Source organism: Misgurnus anguillicaudatus, chromosome 9 (assembly GCF_027580225.2).
Source record: "Misgurnus anguillicaudatus chromosome 9, ASM2758022v2, whole genome shotgun sequence".
Lineage (NCBI taxonomy): Eukaryota > Metazoa > Chordata > Actinopteri > Cypriniformes > Cobitidae > Misgurnus > Misgurnus anguillicaudatus.
In genome coordinates, this window is record NC_073345.2 from 12,706,239 (window position 1) to 12,727,986 (window position 21,748).

Below are 21,748 nucleotides of genomic sequence, written 5' to 3' on the forward strand. Positions count from 1 at the left end.
GGTCTAGTTAACCTATTGATGGCTATTGCTTAAACAGCTGTTAAGGCATGTTACGGACCAATGGCAGTAAATGTCAGCTTTAAAATCTCCTTGTAATGGTATTGCCAGTAAATGAAAAGAGGATCTCAATGTTTAGTGTATTTAACAGTGCGAATTTATTGGTAGAGCATTGTGTTTGCGGTGCAAAGATCATGTGTTCGATGCCCAAGGAACGCACTTAGTGAAAAAGGTACTTTTCGCTTTGCAAAAAATTCACCTTTCTATTTATCCCTCACTCGCCCCCTTTTTCTCTCGCTTTCTCCAGCCACTGGAGTGGATCAGTCAAATTATCGAGTGGCAAAACTAATTCGGCGCCCGGGGGCCGGCAGAGCTGCCACTTCCCATCAGCCCCACCGCCAGTCAGCGCCCAACTGTTTTCATTTGGGTCCTCTTGTTTCATTTATTATGGCTATTGGAGCTAATCCTACGAGCAAACCCCCGGCCGGCCCGCCTGTCACTATTGTTTCGGCTCTTGGATGCACCTTGCCTTCGGTGGGAGGGGCTGCTCGACTCGGCTCATGACGGAAGTGAGGATTCTCGGGCAGGGGAGGGTTGGGAGGAGGTGGGAGATCTCATCAATCACATTAGACTCATTTGGACAGGCTTAAAGCCCCCCACTCTCTCTCTTTCTCTACCTCTCTATCTGTACTTCTACACAATCACAGAGGTTAAAAGTATTTGGCAGATAATTTGGGAGTCTTTTTATAATTCTTACAGTACGTTTAATTTAAGTATCAACTTTGTGGCCCAAACCTAAAGGGATAGTTCAGCCAAAAATGAAAATGACCCCATGATTTACTCACCCGCAAGCTATCAATAAATGTATATGATTATCAAACACAATCTGAGTTATATCAGAAAATGTCCTGTTTCAAGCTTTATAATGGTAGTAAATGGTGCTTCTGATTTCTAGCGCATCCATCCTTCACAGAAGTAATCCACATGGCTTCAGGGGGTTAGTAAAGGTCTTTTGAGGGGAATCGATGCGATTTTGTAGGGAAAATATCAATATTTAAACTTAACAAGCTAAAATAACTAGTTTCCGGTAAAGACGATGCACATTCATGAGAGAGTTTGGGCCACGAAAGCCGTTTGTTAAAGGTGCAGTGTGTACATTTTAGTGGCATCTAGTGGTGAAGTTGCGAATTGCAACCAATGGCTCAGTTAACTGCTCACCCATTGCATTTAAAACGCATAGAGAAGCTACGGTACCCACCACCAGAAAAACATGTCATCTTCGGAGACAGCTTTGTAAAAAAAGTTTGTCCGTTAAGGGCTTCTGTAAAAACATGGTGGCACAAAATGGCGACTTCCATGTAAGGGGACCCTCGATATGTAGATAAAAATGTCTCATTCTAAGGTAATAAAAACATAATGGTTCATTATAAAAGGTCTTTATACACACCTGATAATATCGTTTTTTATAATTTTTTGCATTTCTGTCAAGAGATCCTTCTAAAAATTACATACTGCACCTTTAAAGGACCACGCCAACTTTTTGGGACTCTAGCCCATTCACCGTCTCCCCCAGAGTCAGAAAAGTCCATACATACCCTTTTCATCTCTGTGCGTCCCACAACTCTGTCTGACACGCCCACCGCTAGCCTAGCTTAGCACAAAGACTGAAAGTAAATGGCTCCAGCTAGCATACTGCTCCCAGTAAGTGACAAAATAATGCCAACATTTTTCTATTTATATGTTGTGAGTTGTATAGTCACAGCGTGTACAAATAACAAGGTCACATGAGAGACAGCCATCTTTTAATAATATACAAACTGGAAACTATATTCTCAGAAGACGAAGCGCTGCTACTTAGGTGGAGCGATTAGCAGAATAAGTGAATAAGCTAAAGTCCCAAAAAGTCGGCGTGTTCCTTTAATGTTGATGCCGATGAAAGCGTCTATACAAGATATTTTCTTCTCCAACAGTATAGGAGAAAACTCTAGAGAAAATGTTATTCCTATCTTTGTTCTTAAATCAAAACCACACACTTGTGTTATAGGAAGTTATTGATTATAATCAGTACACCCTCATGCATTTCCATGAAGTACAGTAGATGCTTAACAAATGGCAAACACAACAAACATTCCCATTTTTCAAAGTAATTGCCCTCACTTATGCATATTTATAGGAAAAAAATTGTTTTCTTGATTTCGCCATCAAAAGCCTGACCAGAGAGAGAGAACCAGAAGGAGACAGCGAGGTAAACAACTCTTTTTTCATCACACAAGGTTTTGTTGAACACATGCTACTCAAGGTAAACCGTTGTTTGTTGACGTCTGGGTTCTCTCTCGGTTTGCTGTCTCGCTTAAAATAAATGCCCGGGGGTCTGAAGAGAGTATTGGGTGGTCTTTCTTTAATGGCCCTGTTTCAATGTTTCTTTGAAATGTGAGGGAGGTCATACTTCTGCGCCTCTGCAATTAACAACATTAACGAGACCGGGCCATTAACGCTATAGCCCTAAATTTGGGACGTTACGAGAACAAGCACTTTACTGTTGTTAAATGATGTACGTGTTGTGTATTTATTTGTGTACTCTGCAGGTTTGTTCAGGTTACTTGTTTACAGTAAAGATTTGCATTTATTAGCGGTACTTACAAAGACACGAAAGTGCATAACTTGTGCTACATTAAAATTAAAAGGCTTGTTGGGGGTGTGAGCAACTGTTTTTTAAAATGATCGGACTCAGCGACTTGCATTGATTCATCCATTTCTATTTAGACTTTTAGAGGTCATGACTTTTCACTTACCTTTTCTTCAGACTAAAAAAATCAAATCATGTATCTAATATTGTAAATTTCCAGGCAGTGAGTTGTGCAGATGCAGCTTTTTATTTTCACTTTTTAACGTTTTTTTCTACGATGCCCGCGGCTGCCTCTTAACTAATCTAGATCAACACACACGCACATGCTCGTAACAGGGAGGGAAAGATACGCTTTTAATGCTGGTGGCTCGCGAGCATGTTTCCAGGTACGATGCCCAAGGGTTTACAGCAAACACGTTCACAGTTATCACACAATTTGCTTCATCTAAACATCAGTAACAGCATTTTACGCCGTCAGATTCGGTTCATTCTGCATGAAACCCTTTAAGGCTGTTATCAAAGCGTGTCATGTGTCATGTAATGTATTATGTAAAGAAACAGACTGTTGGGAGTGAAAGTAATAAATGAATTTATTAGGTTTGTAAACTAATAGACGTGATCATGGTTTACATTATCACCCCTCCAGACTGCCCTAAACCGGATTGTTTGAATAAGCAGAATGGTCCTGTGAACTTTGATCATCATTATTATTAATATAAGTCGAAGTGATTGTTTCTTGGAAATAGCCTGTGCTGTCAGGTGGAAAATGTGACCCTTGAAATGAGTTTCTTTCTGTGCAGTTTTATTGTGTCCTTATCGAACTGTTCAGATCGCACAAGCATGGTTAATGTGAGGTCAATGAAATAGAACATCGGTCGAATGGAGTTATCTGAGACTATATAAGCAAACTGTTGCTTTTATACCTTTGTGACTATTTATGTGTCATATGTCATAATAATGTCTTAGTATAAGAACTTTATTAATTCTTTTAAAGGGATAGTTCACCTACAGTATGAATGAAAATTATGTCATCTTTTACTTATCAACATGTTGTTACAGACCTGTATAAATTTATTTGTTTTGCCGAACACAAAGGAAGCAATGTTTGTAACCAAATCTTTTTCGAGCACCATTGACTTCCATAGTATTTTATTGGAAGGGAACAGTGCTCCTGTTTGATTACAAATATCTTCCTTTGTGCTCAGCAAAACAAAGACATTTTACAGGTTTGTAACAACTTGAGGGTGAATAAATGATTTTCGGGTAAACTATCCCTTTAAGTGCTTCAATGCTGAGGTATGAATTGTATTAAAACTACATTTGCAGAGTGAATTATTGTGCACATTATCAGCGCGTTACTGTTCAAAAGTTGTTTATCAAAAAATACATTAACCTCTAAAACAACATTTCTGCTGATGTAGGCCAGCAGAAGTGGGAAAATATTAACAAATCAAATAATGAATAAAGTTTTGCCTGACATGAATATAAATGAGATTATAGAAAGAGTTTTACAGTAAATCTGAAGTCATATTTTACAATTTTAATACACATTTTTTTAAAGCTCACATAACACACGCTTTTTCTGCATTTCTGATGTTAATCTGGAGTACCTATAGAGTAGTATTACATCCTTTATATCTCCGAAGAGTCTTTAGTTTAATCAGATTTATAAAAGAAAGATAAGCTTTACCGATTATTTCCGATAACGTACGAAAAAATGAAGAAGGAGGAGTTACTACCGCGGGAGGAGCGAGTACGAGTCATGCAAAACTATACAACAAATCTGTTTAACTTATGATTCACTACATGTTTGTGTCATTTATATTATATGCACGCGCCTATTTCCAACATAAGACAGAAGTCTTACGTACCGCATGCAACTCGTGACCCGGTTGGGAAAATCCAGCGCATCAAACACACACGCAAAACTCTGTTGCTACTCCGGATAATAAACTATATCCATTGTTTCCATAAGGCTGACTTTCTTCTCCTTACATCCAAAAACACATTTCTTAATTTGTGCCATTGTTGAGATTTGAAATTAAACAAAGCTGTCGAGTGATGTGATGTTTGCAAGTTTTAACGTTTCCCGCTGATTAACGGGTGGGCGGGGTTTTCCGGGGGAAGTGCCCATAAAAAGAAGCGATACGTATAGAAACCCCTGAAACGTCAGCTGGACCCGTAATCAAAAAAACTTTCCGAAACTTGAACCCTGGCGAAGTGCATTCGGCACAGAAATACTCTGTAACATGCCCAACTGCTTTTTTGACACTTTGCCTACGTTTAGCATGAGGACACAACTCTAACTGTGTTAATAAGTCAGAATGCATGAAATACCATTGAACCACCCCTTTAAGGAAAATTAAATTATTTTCGTTTTATCCAGGATTTAAAGCGTAACTAAACCCCTGGTCAGAGACTGACTCCACCCACTGGCAATATTTGAAAAATGCAAGAAAAGTAGGCAGATCCCAACGGAGATAGAGGGGACGAAAAAAGCTCATATCAAGTGTGTGGTGAGATCGTAACAAGGGCGTGGTGAGCTTGAACCTGCTTACGTCACGAGTCATTTTTTGGACCCAACATCCAATAGGAAAATTCAACTGCAGTAGCCACCATTCAACCTGAAGAGGGCAGCACTCAGACGTTTTCACACCATATATTGCAGTATTGAAACACTTTTTATCCAAATGTCAAAAAACTTATTAAATCAATGAACAGCACTAATAAACCGTCATTCTTACAGATCAGTAACTAAAAAAAGTTGGATTAGGGTTTAGTTACTCTTTTAAATACATCAGTTTAACAATGATAATTTTCAGGTGACAATCTAAATAATGCTCTATTGCTATGAAATCTATTAATCTGTTACTGTGAAATGCATGTGTCATTTAATATAAAAATACATTTAAAAAAGACTTTTAGCTGTTGGACAGACGGGGTGTCAGTAAGACATGAGTTGAGATAAAAACGATGTAAATCAGAGAGAGAGAGAGAGAGAGAGCGGTAGGAAAAGTGCTCTCCACTCACTTTCTGCCCAGTGAGCAGTGCCTTGTTACTCTTTGAACACTTGGCCCATTTATTTCTGCTAAGTCGTGAGATTCAGCGTCGGCCAGTGAAGACTCTAGTGGCTCTTTCCATGAAACATTAACAAGTTCCTGGGGTTAAAGGGATGCCTCGAAATCACTGCTGATTGCAACTTGTGTGTATACAGTATAGCCGTGCGATTGTGTGTGTGTGCGCAAGAGACAACATTAAGGCCAGAAATTAATATACTGCATCTCTATCCATGCGGTGGGCAAAAGCTTGTGTGCATGCAATCTGAATGATTCGATTTAAGGATGGATCATAACAACCGTGTGCAGACATTTTGTTTTGTGAAAAGTCTGACTGCAGGATGAGAGGTTATTAATCCAAGCTGCATCTGCCGCCCACCACCCCGCTCTCCTCTGGGGCGCCTGTTGATGACACGTACAGATCAGGACGCCTACGGTCCAATCACAGATCTCATCCTGAGTGTTTCAAAATCCTGCTGCAGCAGCACTGCCCACTTGAAACGCTTTGAAAGTTTTATCTTAAAAAGAAACCTGCGTTATTTAGTTCAAGTGTGTTTATTGCCCTTACAATGGTTTTGTAGATTAGGACATTGTTGATGATACTCGAGCATAATTTCTATTAACTGGATATGTAGGGTTAGAGTTTAGTGTTTCTTAGGCCTGTTTTTCCATCTTAACCCTCCAGGTAGAAACAATCCCAAACGCAGATCTGTGATCAGCCGAAGTAATAAAATGAAACACTGACATCAGATCAGAATAAAACATCACCTTCAGGCAAGTCTAGTAACAGAGAGTGCACATTCAACCACCTAAAATTGTATCAGATGACCACCCCTCTCTCATAACAGCAAACAGAAAGGTATACACTGTGTCCCAATTCACATGCATGCCAGATAGATAGTATAAAAGTAGTACACCAGAGAGGTATGCTGTTTCCTTACAATGTATCCAGGCTTTCACCTTTTGCAATAAATCTAAATCTGACCTGACCTGCTCTTAAAGAGACACTTCACTTTTTTTGAAAATAGGCTCATTTTCCAGCTCCCCTAGAGTTAACATTTCATTTTTACCATTTTGGAATCCATTCAGCTGATCTCCGGGTCCACTTTTAGCATAGCTTAGCATTATCCATTGAATCTGATTAGACCATTAGCATCGCACTCACAAATAACCAAAGAGTTTCGATATTTTTCGATATTTAAAACTTGAATCTTCTGTAGTTACATCGTGTACTAAGACCGATGGAAAATTAACAGTTGTGATTTTCTAGGCAGATATGGCTAGGAACTATACTCTCATTCTGGCGTAATAATCAAGGACATTGCTGCTGTAACATGACTGCAGGAGGCGCAATAATATATCGCAGCAGCCGAAAATAGTCCCATTAATATCTTTTAATAGTAGGGGACTATTTTCGGGGACTATTTTCAGGCACTTTTAATTTTCTGTCGGTCTTATTAGACAATGTAACTACAGAAGAGTCAAGTTTTAAATAGGAAAAATATCGAAACTCTTTGGGTTTTTTTTAGCGCAATGCTAATGGTCTAATCAGATTCAATAGATTATGCTAAGCTATGTTAAAAGTGCTAGCGCCAGACCCGGAGATCAGCTGAATTGATTCCAAAACTATAAAAATCAAATGTTTAACTCTAATGGAGCTGGAAAATGAGTATATTTTCAATAAAAGTGAAGTGTCCCTTTAACACAAGCATCATGGGCCACTGTTATATCTACATGAAACATGTTACAGAGGAGGGTGTTTCATCATGAAATGATTGAAATGTAAAAGTGATCAAATTTAAATCAGCTTCAAATTACAATTAATTTAAACTTTCTTGACTAGTGAGGAGTTGCTATAAATGATAAACAATAAAGTTTAAATGAGTTAATTCAACTTCATTTTTATAATTTATAGCAACTCCTTACTAGTCAAGAAAGTTTCAACCTTGTGCGGAATAGCTCAATGTATCCAATACTGTACATGTATTGATTTTCGGTTCACGCCAAGCAAATTGTTTGTCATCCTTTGTACTTCCAAAGGTCGGCGACTCAAATTTACAGTTGTTTTTTTTATCTATCTACATTCCCAGCAAAGTGCATTACTTTTATTGCACGGCAGAAGTATGCAGATTCAGACGCAGCCTTAGTGTCTCCATAGCACGGCACAAGGAACATGATGTGAGGCTTGCACAAATAATCTAAATGAATAAATAAATAAATAAAACAAAGCGATTACTACAGCAGGGAGTTAATTAACGGCTTGTTCCCGTTTGAGTGGAGAATAACGCGCTGTAATTTTACCTTGATGTAATATAAAACTGCAAGCTGCCAGTGCTGCATTGGCTAATTAACACCTGTGTCTAGTGGCCGCTTGGACCCCGGCACCTATTAATGCCAGAAAACACAATACAACAATTAAAGCCTCCGCTATTAGACTTTAAACTGTGTCGGTATATAGTGGGTGGTAAATTTGGCCGCTTTTACCTTTAATTGCCCCAGAAATTACGACGAGGGATTATATTAATGTTTTTAAATGGAATGTAGAGGAAATGAGAAGTGCTGAGGGGTAATGTTATGGCCCAATATGTCTGTTTTGTCAGCACTTTTATGCAGAAGAAAACGGCTCAGTTTGTCTTAGATTGGATGCTCTAATAAAATCCAGATTTCTAATTAGATGCATCACCGTATTTAATAAACAGTTCAACCAAAAATAAAAAAAATAGTTCAACAAAACTCTCTCTTAATTTACTCACCCATATGCCATCCCAGATGTATATGACTTTATTTCTTCATTTTAACTCAGACTATAAAATATTTTTATTAAATTATCTTATGTAAGGCTCAACATGGCTTCAAGAAGAACATACATCCATCATTAAATCAACCCAAATGATTCTAGCGAGTTAATATACATTGTAAAAGTTAAAAGTAGGATCAACTTAATTTTTTTTTCAAATGTAACACCTAAAAAATGTTTTTTTTAACTAATATTAAGAACATTGTGGTTAATCCTACTTTTTACAGTGTATTTTGAGTTAATTCAACTTAATTGACACAGTTTTTACACTTTTTTTATTTAAATAATATCTTATTTAATTTTCACTAATATTTTATTTTTAATTGTAAGGCAGCCAGGTAACTTACTTTATTTTTAAGTTGAACCAACTATTTTTTTTTAAGTGTAAGTGTAACAATATGTTTGTTAAGAATTTCATTGTTTCTTGTGTGTCTCGTAACAAAGCACACATATGACGACTAGACAGAGACACACAAGAAGAACCAATGAGGTTCGGTGTTTCCAACATGCCATATTTGTCATCATGTATGTGACAGAGAAAGTAAATTAGCCATTTCTCATCAGTGGCTGTGTCCCAAATCGCATACTATCTGTCCTAAATAGTATATGAGATTAAAATCTGTGAGTCCTAAATCATAGGATGTTGAAAATAGGATCCCAAAGGTGATGTGATGTGCTATTTTAGCTGATTTTCAAAGTGTGCATCCACGCATACTTTTGGGGCTAATATTATCCACTTGCACTTCGAATTTTGCAGCAGTAGGAAACTGGCAGGTAATGAAGCTGCCACAGCGGTTTTGAAATGTAACATCTTAAAAGCACTGCTCACTTTCTCTGAACAGTTCAAACATCACCGGCTCACGAGTGTAAATGTCAGAGGTACAGTACTCGGTCTCAGATGTGCGTCATTATGAAGACAGCATGATAAAATGTGTACAATTGACCAAAATCATTCCCCTGTATCATCTGTCCACAAACATACAATTCAGTCAAACAAAAGCCGAATATCTTTTATGTCTTTCTGTTGGTTCTTGCTTTTGTCCTCCCCAGTCCTCTGCCTGCCTCCCGGGTACGTCCATCAATGCCCTAATTCCCACGCTGTATGTGTGTGTGTGTGTGTGTGTGTGTGTGTCATTTTTCTTGGGCTCCAATAATGCCAGATCCACATCAGCATCTGACTTCATTAAAAGTAATTACAGACTCTTGCTTATATTGGACTCTTTCACATCGGCCCACATGAGCTGACTCAGGAGCAGGGAGACCTCTCGACCCCGGCCTGGTCTGATCTCAGGTCAGTAAACAAGTATGAGTACACACTGAAAAGCTTAAAAGTGGGTCACAACTAGGAATGACACTACTGTACAGTGCCTGGATGTGTACTATACTGTAAGTCAAGAATCACTCTACTTGATTCAATGAATGACTGCTTCAAATAAGAAAGTCTTTTAAGAAAAAAGATGTTTTCGGCAATAATGAGTCTTTCCTTTGATTCATAAAACTGCCTACATTTTGACATAACATTGCGCTACCTACCATAGACAAATATTTGGTTTGATAACCCAAACAAGTCCTCCATTAGGTTTGACTGTAGGGTCACGATGCGGAAATCTCCGTATTTATTTGTGCTTTTATTTACCACTTCCTTCGCGCCCCATTTCTTTCTCTGTTTCTCACCGCCGTATGCTGAAAAGCATCCGAATCTGGTTTCGCCCGCTGGCCATGTGCCTTTGTCAGACGCTCATCTCATCTCTTGTTCCGCTGTTCGGAAATTCCAAAGGTGAATTAAATACAGTATTCCACCCCGTCTGCCTGCACCCCCCTTCCAGTACCTTTTTGTCCTTTCTCGGTTTACTGTTCTTGAAATCGGACAGTAATATTTACTCCTCAGTGAATCAAAGGAGATGCCCGGCCTGTTTTTTTCCCAGTGTTGTGTACAAATGCGATACTTTTTCGCAGACGCTGTCAAAGCAAAGAAAAGATGTTTTCTTTTATTTTTTTACCCCTGTTTCATCTCAAAAGGAAAAATGCTAAATGCATAGAGTGGGGGGTGCTTGACTTGACCCCCTTTGTGGAAAACATGATATCTGTGGGCTTGTTCTCACAGGCAATCTATGTTGTGTCTCTTCTCTCTTTTCCTGTTTTTGGCTTTTATATGTTCATACAATCATTTGAGCTCTTCTTGTGCAGTTGTTTAGTTGGGAAAGTAAATATTGGAAATAAATATTTGTTGAAATGCTTGGTGAAGTGCTACAGTCACACAGTCCTGATTTTCTTTTTTTTTGGAGAAACACTTTCTTTAATAAACCCAAAAGAATGGACAACGAAATGACCAAGACTTACTGACCTGTAAAGCAATCCCCACCCGCAATGCCTCCTTGTCTTTTACCTCGCTCTTAAAGGTTTCATTACCTCAGTAAAGACAGGAATATTAAACGCGGTGAAACAGAGCGCCAAAACGAATCCATTGATGTAACGCTCGGTGACTTTGAGATCAAAAGAAACTTTGGATCAATTTTTTTCTTCCCTTTGGAATCTACCTTTTCTCATACCACTCTATAATTAAACGGGACATTGTTGTCTAGGTATGAAAAAGGACCAATTCAAGCACGTCACAGCGCAGGAATCCAGACTGGCCTGCACCTGACCTCCCATCCACCTTAGCGGTTCACCTCTTCACTTCCAAGCCAGGTGAACCATTAGCAACCGAGATGGACCTGTCAGATCTGGAGAACGAGGGAGTATCGGACGAGGAAAGCAGGATAGATGTGTTCTCCTCCTCTGGATGTGCCCGAGCGCCCTCCATTCATTCGGTGGGGGGTGATGACTTGCGCAGGGGCCCCGAGTGTTCAAAGAGGGAGACTTGTAGATCTGAAGGGCCATATGAAAGGCAAACAATAAGCAAGCTGTTTGTCCACCCCTGCAAAACGGCTCTCGCCTTTCATCCGCCGGCTCCCATTTCCGTGGGTCGCGACTTTTCTCAAACATCAATTACTGTTACGTACGCCGTACTTTTGATCTCCGGGCTTCTTCGTGGCAAAGTATCGGCACAGGCCTTATAGTGTGTGTATGTCTGGAAGACAATGCACCAATTGTGCAGTTTTATTTTCCTATTCTTGTTATTCTGTGCAAGTGTGTGTTTAATTTGCGCATTTTATTTGGACCGTTAGGGACCGCGTGGAAAGAGAATCAGTATTAACTCGTACATGTTTTCAGAAAGTGCACCCTTGTGCAAAATGTTTATTATTAACTGTATTATTTTAGTCATCTTTAGTTGTAACAGTGTGTTTGCCATTATGGGACCCAAAGTGCGCACTCGGAGGACAACAAGGCCTTAAGTCGGCATTTGGGAAGGAGCCTTTCTGCCACGCACACACACAAACAGACTCCAGCTTTATGTTTACAGCGTACTACAGTGTGTCTGAATCTTGTTTGGAGGTGCGGGCAGCAGCGTCTGACAACACCGTGGGATTAGGCAACAAAACGAACTCATAATAAATTGAATCAATCATGCTGACATTCTGTTTAAATGTAGTTGCTGCTTTTTCCAAGCTGCACCGCACGGACAAGGCTGGCTGCGTAAAAGTACAGAGGTGCTTATGTTTTTCTTTACGAACCTGCCGAGAAGTAGATTCATTTATCTTCGCTCCCCACCGCAGTCCTGCATATCAGACGCTTGTATTTTTCGAAGTATGAATAATTTGCTGGTTTATTTGTCTTAGCGTCTGTCGCGGAATTTAAAACCAGGGAGCGTCGTTCATTTTCAGCCGTAAGTGTTCGACAGCACGACCCTCTAGGGACCGGAAAGTGCTCCCGAATCCACCAACTAAGTGAATAAAGGAATTTTCTTCGGCCTTCTTTTTTCGTGCTAGTTCACGTATTGCGTTGGAGGCAAGATTTTTAATGAATTAGATCAAGGTGACATCCATCGTCTGAACCTGGGGAAATGACACAGGACGCGCATCTTCGCTTTAACCCGCCGTGATCGGTGGGGAAATTTCGAGAGCGCGAGAAGGCATCGTATCGTCACTTAATGAATTACTTAATGTGTCCCTCCGTTGTTTAATTGAATTAATTAGGGGCTTAATTGGACTGAGTGATGATGTTTCCAGGCCTGAGGAGCCCTTAATATGAGGAGGGTAGTGTGTGTGAGATAGTGAGTAAGACACAGTGGAGATCCTCATGGGACGCACACCAACACAGGGCTGCGAGCAGAGGGACTTCTGGGAAAAGATTCCACATTTGGCCGGTGGGCGGCAGTGAGGGCCAATGCTGATCATTAGCCCTTCAGAGAAGCTTTCCCAACAGGGCGATGACATCAAAATCCAAGGAAAATACAGCTGTGAGGCTTATGTATAAATGAAGCATGTGCGTGTTGGTTACATTCACCAGATCCTGTGGTTACATGTGCATATACTTATCTAATAAAAAGAAAAATGATCTACTTATTGAAAACAATGAGATTAAATGGAAATGTTGGCTTAAATATTCTGCTTCTCAAATTTGTGTCCTGAGACAAAGACAATTTAAATGTTATCTGTAAAAGTGTTAGTGTTAGGTTTTCAAAAGAGATTTCAACTTATTAAACTTTGCTCAGATTTTATACCATGATTTCATACAAAGTCTGCTTTTAAAATTTGTGTATTTTATTATGAACTATATTTCTGTTGTCTTACTGTGTTAACAATTTCATTTCATGTTGTTATCTTTTTACTAAAAAATTTAATTTAATTAATTTTAAGTTTTTTTCTATTCATGAATATCAGCTGACGTCACTCACATCTCAAACTTGTCTTCCGCCATTTTGAGTACCTGAAGTGGTCGCAAAACAACTAGAAGCTACAGTATGCCTTCAATATGTTGTGAGCATCAAAATTGCTATTTTTACAACACTAAGAAGGCTCGACACAACATGATACTTTGTTCGAAGTATCACCTGTCTCTACACATAAACGCAAGCATTGAGAACATTGTTTGTGTACACAGAGTTTACTAAAAAGAAGGTTTTGAACAACTTTGAACTTTGGTTGTTTTGGTGTCCGCTCACCGCCATCCTGCCAGTTAAGATGTATCGATCTCTGAATGCGACGTAAGAAGGGAGGAGAGTAAAGATGGATAGCTCCTAAAGCATAGTTTCATATAAATGCACGGATAATTTGTTGTTTTGTCAGAAATGAAAAACAATATTGACCTTCTAGTTGAAAAAGGAGCCTCATATGAGATTCATTCATTCGCATTCGGAAATCGATTCTTTATTTTTGGCAAAGATGGCGAGCGGACACCATAACAGCCAAAGTCAGTTGTTCAAAACCTTTCTTTTTAGTAAACTCTGTCTACACAAACAATGTTCTCAATGCTCGCATTCATGTGTATAGATCCAGATACAATGAGCAAAGTAACATGTTGTGTCGTGCCTTCTGTAAGAACGCATGAGGGATCGAGTAGGCATCACACCCTAACAAAGAGTTGCAAAATTTTGTCTTTCGTAGCCATTTCCCGTATCCGTAAGAATCATAGACAGTAAAAGATAAGAAATCCGTAAATCGTAGCAAGCTAACCAATGCTTGTCAGTAGCCTACTGGTACTCGGTAGGTACTCAAGATGGTGGCAGGCAACTGCAATGACGTAAAAGGTCACATGACTGATATTCATCAATAGGGCTTATTCGCAAACACCGGAAGTCGCTAGCCGCGGCCATCTTGTTGACATAACATCTGTCCTGCCCCTAGCCGCACGTAGATTTGAGTCGAGGGGAGCAGTAGCCTAATGGCTTCATCTCGTCTGTATTAAGAGAAGATGAGCTTGATTATTGTGGAACAATATCAAATAGACCCAATAGCCTTAAGTAAAGATCCGTCCTTATTGCCATCCGTAACTTATCTGGATATTTATAACTATATCGTTCAAACAGTATCCGCATTCATCATACAAGCACTGAAGGGCCGTTCACATTATAACTATAACGATAACTATATAATCATCCACATCACCAAACAATACGTTTATGCTAATTCGCTCACGGCAGTTGCGCAAATCACTTGCCTTTAATATTGCTTGTAATAAAAACTTTTGCAGTCCTCAACACGCTGCGTTTCGCGTAACGCTAAACAGTGAATCTAATAGTTTGTGTAATCTCTTACCTTTTGGCATAACAGTTAGTTAATGGAATAGATTAAAAAGCATTAAGTAGTCAATTTTCACAGCAACTGGAGGTAATCTAATGTTATAGACCTCAGCAATGAGCTTCACTGTCATTTTAAGTGGCCGTGCACTTGAAGTTCAAATAGATTTTAATGCTATCAATGGTTTATCCTTCATCAGGTGGGGAAAATCGCTCAGAAAGTGATCCCAATGATGTCGTTCATTGTATCTGTATCGTTATAGTTTTGGTGTGAGCTCCGCTATTCTGTTTAATATAAAACGATTTTCAAAACTATGTGAACGGCCCTTAATTCCCTATCAATGCCAGACCTATTATTATGTTCATATAGTTATTAATACTAATTTAATATTTATGGCAGCTTATTTGAAAGAGCAGTTTCAGCCACTGCTTACAGCTAACCATATGTGATCAAATTATGGGGACAGACTTGGCTGTGAGGCATATATCCCTAACGTTACCTGGGGTAAAATGATGGGGACAGACTTTGCTGTTGGGAGTCTCTCCTTCGCTGGTTCAACTCCTCTGTCTCCTTCCTTTCATGTTTTCTGACAGTCGGTATCGCATAAAAACTAATTCCGGGGTTCTTTTTGCTGTTGTTAGAACATCCGTGTATTACACCACACACCATTGCGCGGTTTAAAAAAAAAATGACACCGATAATACCATGCATAATACCCACGCTGCCTCGCTTGTCAATTGACAGACTGACAGTTTTATGTCAACAATATGGCCGCCGCGAACATTGATGACGTAGATCGAATAAGCCCTATAGCACTTTTAACAATTTTGCGCTGTTACAAAGCAGATCAAAAAAGTAATCCTTAAAAGAAACATAACCATGATTTGCCTTCGTGTAATGCTGGGTACACACCAAAAGATAATCGGGTTGAATTTGGGCCGATTTCCCCCCTTCCGACAATCCGAGCTACGTCTTGATTATCTTGATGGTTCTACAGATTATCTCATCAGATTTTACAATGGTGTGAGGTGTGTTAAGAGGGTCCGAACCTGATCGTAAGAACGTCGGAGCATTAAACGTTTAATATTTACGATCAGAAACCCTGATGTGTGTGGGGAACCCCGAGGACAAACGCGCACACACTCTTGAGATTCTCACGTGAAACGAAACAATATCAGAAAGCGAGATGATGGAAGACGGAAGCACTCATGGCACAGCACAAAGTGAAGTTGATGCAAAGTGAACTTCTACAGTCCATGTTCCCACTGTCTCCACGACTTCACCCAAAACCTTTTCTTTTTTTCCCCTTCAGTTTTCTGTGAAAATCATTTAAACACTATCATTGAAATTTCTTCCTGCATATCATCCGCCATGCTTATTCTAAAGTCTCGCAAGATTTCGCGAGATTTCCTGTGTTCGCAGTAGAGACACTGGTTGAAAATCTGTTTGTGTGGGGTGTGCTGTCTTTGACACATGGCACACCGGTTAAAGCTAGGATTTTTTTATCCAAATGTTTGTAGTCTATCACATTTTGAAAATCTTATAAGATGTAAAAAGTCTTTTGGTGTGTACCCAGCAGTAGTCTACTGCACTGATAGAGCAACCTTCATAGTCACTTCCTGCAATGAAATCTGATCACCAGTGGTCACAGGAGACGCATTTGAGACGCGTGTAACTACCAGGTGTGAACAACAATCTGTGTCGGGTGTCCACTTGTGATCGGATCACCCGAGACAGATGTTAATACCAGATGTACATGGGGCCGATATACTCTGTTACCACGCGCATTTAAATATGTGTATGTGTGTTACAGGTCTGACAGCAGCGGCCATGGCAGAAGCTATGAAACTTCAGAAAATGAAGCTGTTGGCCATGAACAACATTCACGGAGCTGGAAGTCAGAACGGTACAGAGTCAGAGACAGAAGAGCTGAACTCCAGCGCGGGTGAGAATCACACAGTGATGTACACTTACATAACACTCAACAACTATTTAATGATAGCTGTCTAATCATAGTACATAAAGTAATATGTGTCTGTCTGTCTGTCTGTATGTGTATCTATGTGTCAGTATGTGTACCTGTCTGTCAGTCAGTCGATCCATCTCCAGAACTATTTAATGATAGCTAGCTACAGTATTGTAGTATATAGAAAGACAGACAGAAACTGCTTATGTTTATCTGTCTGTCTCTTTATTTGTCCATCCATCCATCCATCCATCGGTCTGTGTTTCTGTCTGTCTATCTAAAGTCTGTGTGTGTGTGCGCCTGTGTATCTGTCTGTCTTCATTGTATTTTTCAAACATATCATTTCCAATTCAGGGCAAATACAGTAGCTTTATGATTTTTGCCATAATCGTGCCATAAGATATTTTAATATTACTCAAGTAAACTTATTCAAAAACTACTGAAAGGGAACAAATGTGTTTGTGTTTTTCCTAATATTTCTATTTTTTTGTAATGGTGAGTAGTGCTGCCGCGTACTAATAGTCGCGACTAATCGTTTGCAGAATAATTTTTTTTGTTTATATAATATGTGTGTACCATGTATAATAATTATGTATAAATACACACACACGCACGCACGCACGCACGTATATAATTAAGAAACTTTGCATGCATATACATGTTTATATTTATATTAAATATAAATATTTATTATATAAATATATTTTTTTCTTAAAATTATACATGTATGTGTGTGTGTTTATATACACAAAATGATTATACACAGCACACATATATTATGTAAATAAAAACTTTTATTCTGCAAACCGTGAGGCAGCACTAATGGTGGGTTTAGAGAGGTTGACCTGTTAGGTTGAAAAACTGAATAAACCTTGCTTGTGTATTGTATATCAGGGGTTTCTAAAGTATGCAGAGGAAACAGATGGAAAAATAAAAATCCTTATTTTTTTACTACTGAGTATAGTGCCAAATAATTGTCAAAAATTGACAAATATATAATGGACTTTCAAACATCATATTCACATGAAACTTACTTTTTTTCAAACAAACTGATGAGTTATGCATCAAATTGATTTTTGTTACTTTTGCAATAGACGATAATGATAATATGATTAAAAAAAATCCTTTTAGAGACTGTTTGTATAAAGTAAATTTATTTAAAATCTAGATGCGCGGCAAGCATACTTAAATATAGAAGCATCTGAAACAAAAGACTGCATGAAGGGTGCAAAGGGGGCGCTGATGAGCACACTTCGAAGGGTAAAAATGACAGATGGGACACCCTATAGACTCGTAGACTAAGCGAGCCTGCGCAATTTAAGGCCACCAGACCTAAGTTCACATGAAGTGCGCCATTTGGGACAGGGCCAATAATGTGAGTGCTGGCAGCCTATAGGGACAGCAACCTTTAACCCCGTGGCATGACAACACCGGCCCTCGTGGCCAAAAAAACAGACCGGCCTACTGGGAATTCTCCCGGTTCTCCCGATTAGCCAATCCGGGCCTGCTAGCTAATATCTATCTGTCTGTCTGTCTGCCTGCCTGTCTTTCTCAAATAGGTCTCTATCTGTGTATCTGTCTGTTTGTCTGCCTGTGAGTTTGCTTGTCTGTGTATCTGTTGTTGTGTGTCTGCTTGTGAATTTGTATGTCTGTCTGTCTATGTTTCTGTTTGTTTGTCTATTTATCTGTCCATCCATTTGTCTGCGTTTCTGTCTATCTAAAATCTATCTGCCTTCTATGTTTACCTCTCTGTCTGTCTGTCTATACATAATAATTAGTACATAATCAATGATAAATGTTGTCTGTCTGTCTGTCTGTCTGTCTGTCTATCAATCACTCTATTTCTGTCATCTAATTATTTGACTCTTTTTATACATTTGTTTCAATTATACTTTTATTATACAAATTATACATGCTGTAGTTTCAAATGACATCAGAACCCATACAACAAAGCTAAACACTTTTCTGATGTACGGGGCAGACAGCGATTTACTTTGACCAATTTTATGATTCACTAGCTTTGAATTACTAACCAGCCCAGGTAATAGATATTCAGAATATGAAAATAAAGAGCACTGTTAGGAAACGTTCAACAGTATAATCACCTCAACGCACACACACACACACACACAGGCAGGCACGTGACCGGAGGTAATGGGTTCTCGCCCATGTAGCCCTCTCCGTTCTTCTGAGCTTTATTGAAGCTAATGACGTCTTTAATGTTCCCCACCTGACTGTGCATTTAGATTGTGATGTTACCATCACAGCGCACACACACAGAGTAAAATGTCATTCTTTATTATCACTGTGAACAACTGCGAACACAGGCACAAATGCCATCCGCTGTTATTGCCAAGACCAATAATGCTTACACACACAAGCACACGCGCGCAGGAATATAAAACTCACAGCACGTGTGTCTGAATATGAGGAGGGTGCCAATAATACCAGACATTCACTTGTCATGCAACAGTTTTGAAAACCTGATCAAATTATTTTAAACATTAAAAAGTGTAGCAAACATATATTACACAGATCGATGTTTGTATAATAGTGCAGTTCATAGAAACGTTTATCCTTATCTCAGCTCATCCAATCAGCATTTGAAGCTGCAGCTGTCAGTTTCATAACAAGACACTGAGCCCTTATCAGCTTCCTGACTGTCCATATAGTTCATGACAAAACAAACCATTCTTACATCAAACCTTTAAATTCGCTCCATGCGTTTGCAGAAAGAATCACAGGCTGTGCAGTGACAGATAGATGATGGAGAGATAAAGCAGCGGCATGGGTGGAGAGTTTGTCTCCTACTCAATCACACATCACCTGATGTAGACCGGCTGCCGATACAGCTGATGTTGATGATGGGACAAAAAGACAGAGATAGAGCTGCATCATTGGAAACTGAGAATCAACAAGAGTCAAATTTCACTCCTGTTTGCGGATGTCGGCTTGCTGAGTGAACAACAGCATCGTGCCGTGAAACACAGTAAGCACTGGCCCAGAACTGTGGATCGTGAATGCTAAAAAAATAGTCGCTTGCATGGTTAATTATTAAGTTAATCTAAAAGTATTCAAATACATTTAAATGAAATATAAGCCTAACTATTAGTTAAAAAGTAAATGAAAATTTGATATGTTTTCTTAACAATAAACTATTAAATTATTAACTACAACAACATTTTTTACTTACTGTAAAAAGCAATATTGGTTACAAATAAACCAAATAACAAATTTTTGACTAAAAATTTAACTAAAATGAACATGAAAAAAAATAAAAGTTAAATTTAAATATTAATAAAAATAACATGACTAAAATAACTGACATTTAACACTCTGGGATCCAAAATTGTGGCGCCGCGTTTTGACGTGTTTTTCCTTATCAAAGCAGAATCAACTTAAAATACTACATCATTAAAGAGTAACTAAACCCTAAACCAACTTTTTTAGTTAATGATCTGTAAGAATGGGGCTTTATTAGTGCTGTTCATTGATTTTTAGTAACTTTGACATTTGGATATAAAGTGTTTCAATGCTACAATATATGGTGTAAAAACGTCTAAGTGCTGCCCTCTTCAGGTTGAACGGTGGCTACTGCAGTGGAATTTTCCTATTGGATGTTGGGTCCATAAATACCTTGTGATGTAAGCAGGTTCAAGCTCACCGTGCCCTTGCTACAATCTCACCACACACTTGGTACGAGCTTAGTTCGTCCCCTCTATCTCCGTTGGGGTCTGCCCCCTTTTCTTGCATTTTTCAAATATTGCCAGTGGGTGGAGTCAGGCTCTGACCAGAGGTTTAGTTACTCTAATCATACACTTACGTGTTATACATCGTTTGAAACTGTAAAGGGTCTTCTTTAATTTGTGTACAATTAATTACCAAATGTAAGAGCCTTTTAGAACATCTGCCAGTGTCCCAAAATGGTCGGACCCCAGAGAGTTAAGGGCTACACAAACATTGATGCAAAATGTGGTTGTCACTTGGCTTTACATCTGCATTTAATTTAAAGGTCCAGTGTGTAGATTTTTAGCAGCATTTAGTGGTGAGATTGCGAATTGCAACCAACGGCTCAGTCGACAGCTCACCCCTCCCTTTCGAAACGCATAGTGAAGCTACAGTAGCCATCACAGGACAAACACGTTATCGACTGAGACAACGTCTATTAGAGCAGTTTGTCCATTTAGGGCTACTGTAGAACAGTGTTGCTTTTGGCAGCCCTTTTAGTTTTAGTTTTATTCTTCATCTTTTGGATGAAAATGCTTTTTAGTTTTAGTCACTTATAAACTTGATAGTTTATAAGTGTCAAGTTTTAGTCGACGAAAACACAAAAAGGTTTTAGTCAAGCTTTAGTCGATGAAAATGCAAAAAGGTTTTTGTCAGGGCTAGAGAGGGAGACTGAGACAGGATCCAATTGCAGAAAAATTATTTATTGAAGTCAGTGTCCACAAGGCTGAGCTTGGGTGAATAATATAGGAAATAAATCAGAGAGAAAGATCCGCTGTGCGTTGACAGGGTGAGATATTCCGCTGTGCGTAGACAGGGTGAGAGTTTCAAAGAGCAAAGGCCAGCTGAGAAATCCACTGCTTGGAGACAGGGTGACAGATCCACTGAGCGATGTCAGGGTGAGTAATCCACTGCACGTTGACAGGGTGAATAATCCACTGCGCGATGACAGGGTGAATAATTTAACTTCCGCGGAGAATTTAACCGAGCAAGTCGGACCGCGGCCACAAACCCTGCGTAGGTACGCTGGACAGCGCCTCTGGCAGCACAACAGCCGAAGCTGCAGCGGAGAGTGAGATGACAACCACTCAGAGAAGGCAGGGCAGAGGGTAGTCCTGGCAGATAGTGACAGCAGAGAGCTCAGGTAAAATACGGAAAATAACTAAAGAAATAAACTAGAACTATGAACAATAACTAGATATGAGGTAAATAAAATAACAAAATGAGTAGATACTAGAGTAATATACTACTGGGAACTGGACAGACTAGACAGGACAAGAGATATAGCAAGGCACATACAATGACGAACTCGCAGAGAACAAAGGGCTAAGGGCACTAATATAGCAACCAAACGAAGGGTAAATAATTAACAGGTGTGATGACGCAGGTGTAGGAAATCACGCTGATGAAGAACCCAAATGACAGACGCGCATGAGCAGAGCTGTAAAACATAAACACAGA

At 39.2% G+C, this 21,748-nt stretch overlaps 1 protein-coding gene and 1 long non-coding RNA gene across 5 annotated transcripts in view; one reads left to right on the forward strand and one right to left on the reverse strand.

The window, feature by feature from the left end:
• Positions 1-21,748, forward strand: part of dacha (dachshund a) — a 186,496-nt gene that overhangs the window by 96,232 nt on the left and 68,516 nt on the right. For all 4 annotated transcript variants that reach the window (XM_055179699.2, XM_055179698.2, XM_055179701.2 and 1 more), the window contains exon 3: positions 16,409-16,540. In XM_055179699.2, the coding sequence (XP_055035674.2) occupies positions 16,409-16,540 (132 nt within the window). The remainder of the gene's footprint in view (positions 1-16,408; positions 16,541-21,748) is intronic.
• Positions 1-21,748, reverse strand: part of LOC129423433 (uncharacterized) — a 215,608-nt gene that overhangs the window by 92,736 nt on the left and 101,124 nt on the right. The window lies entirely within an intron of this gene.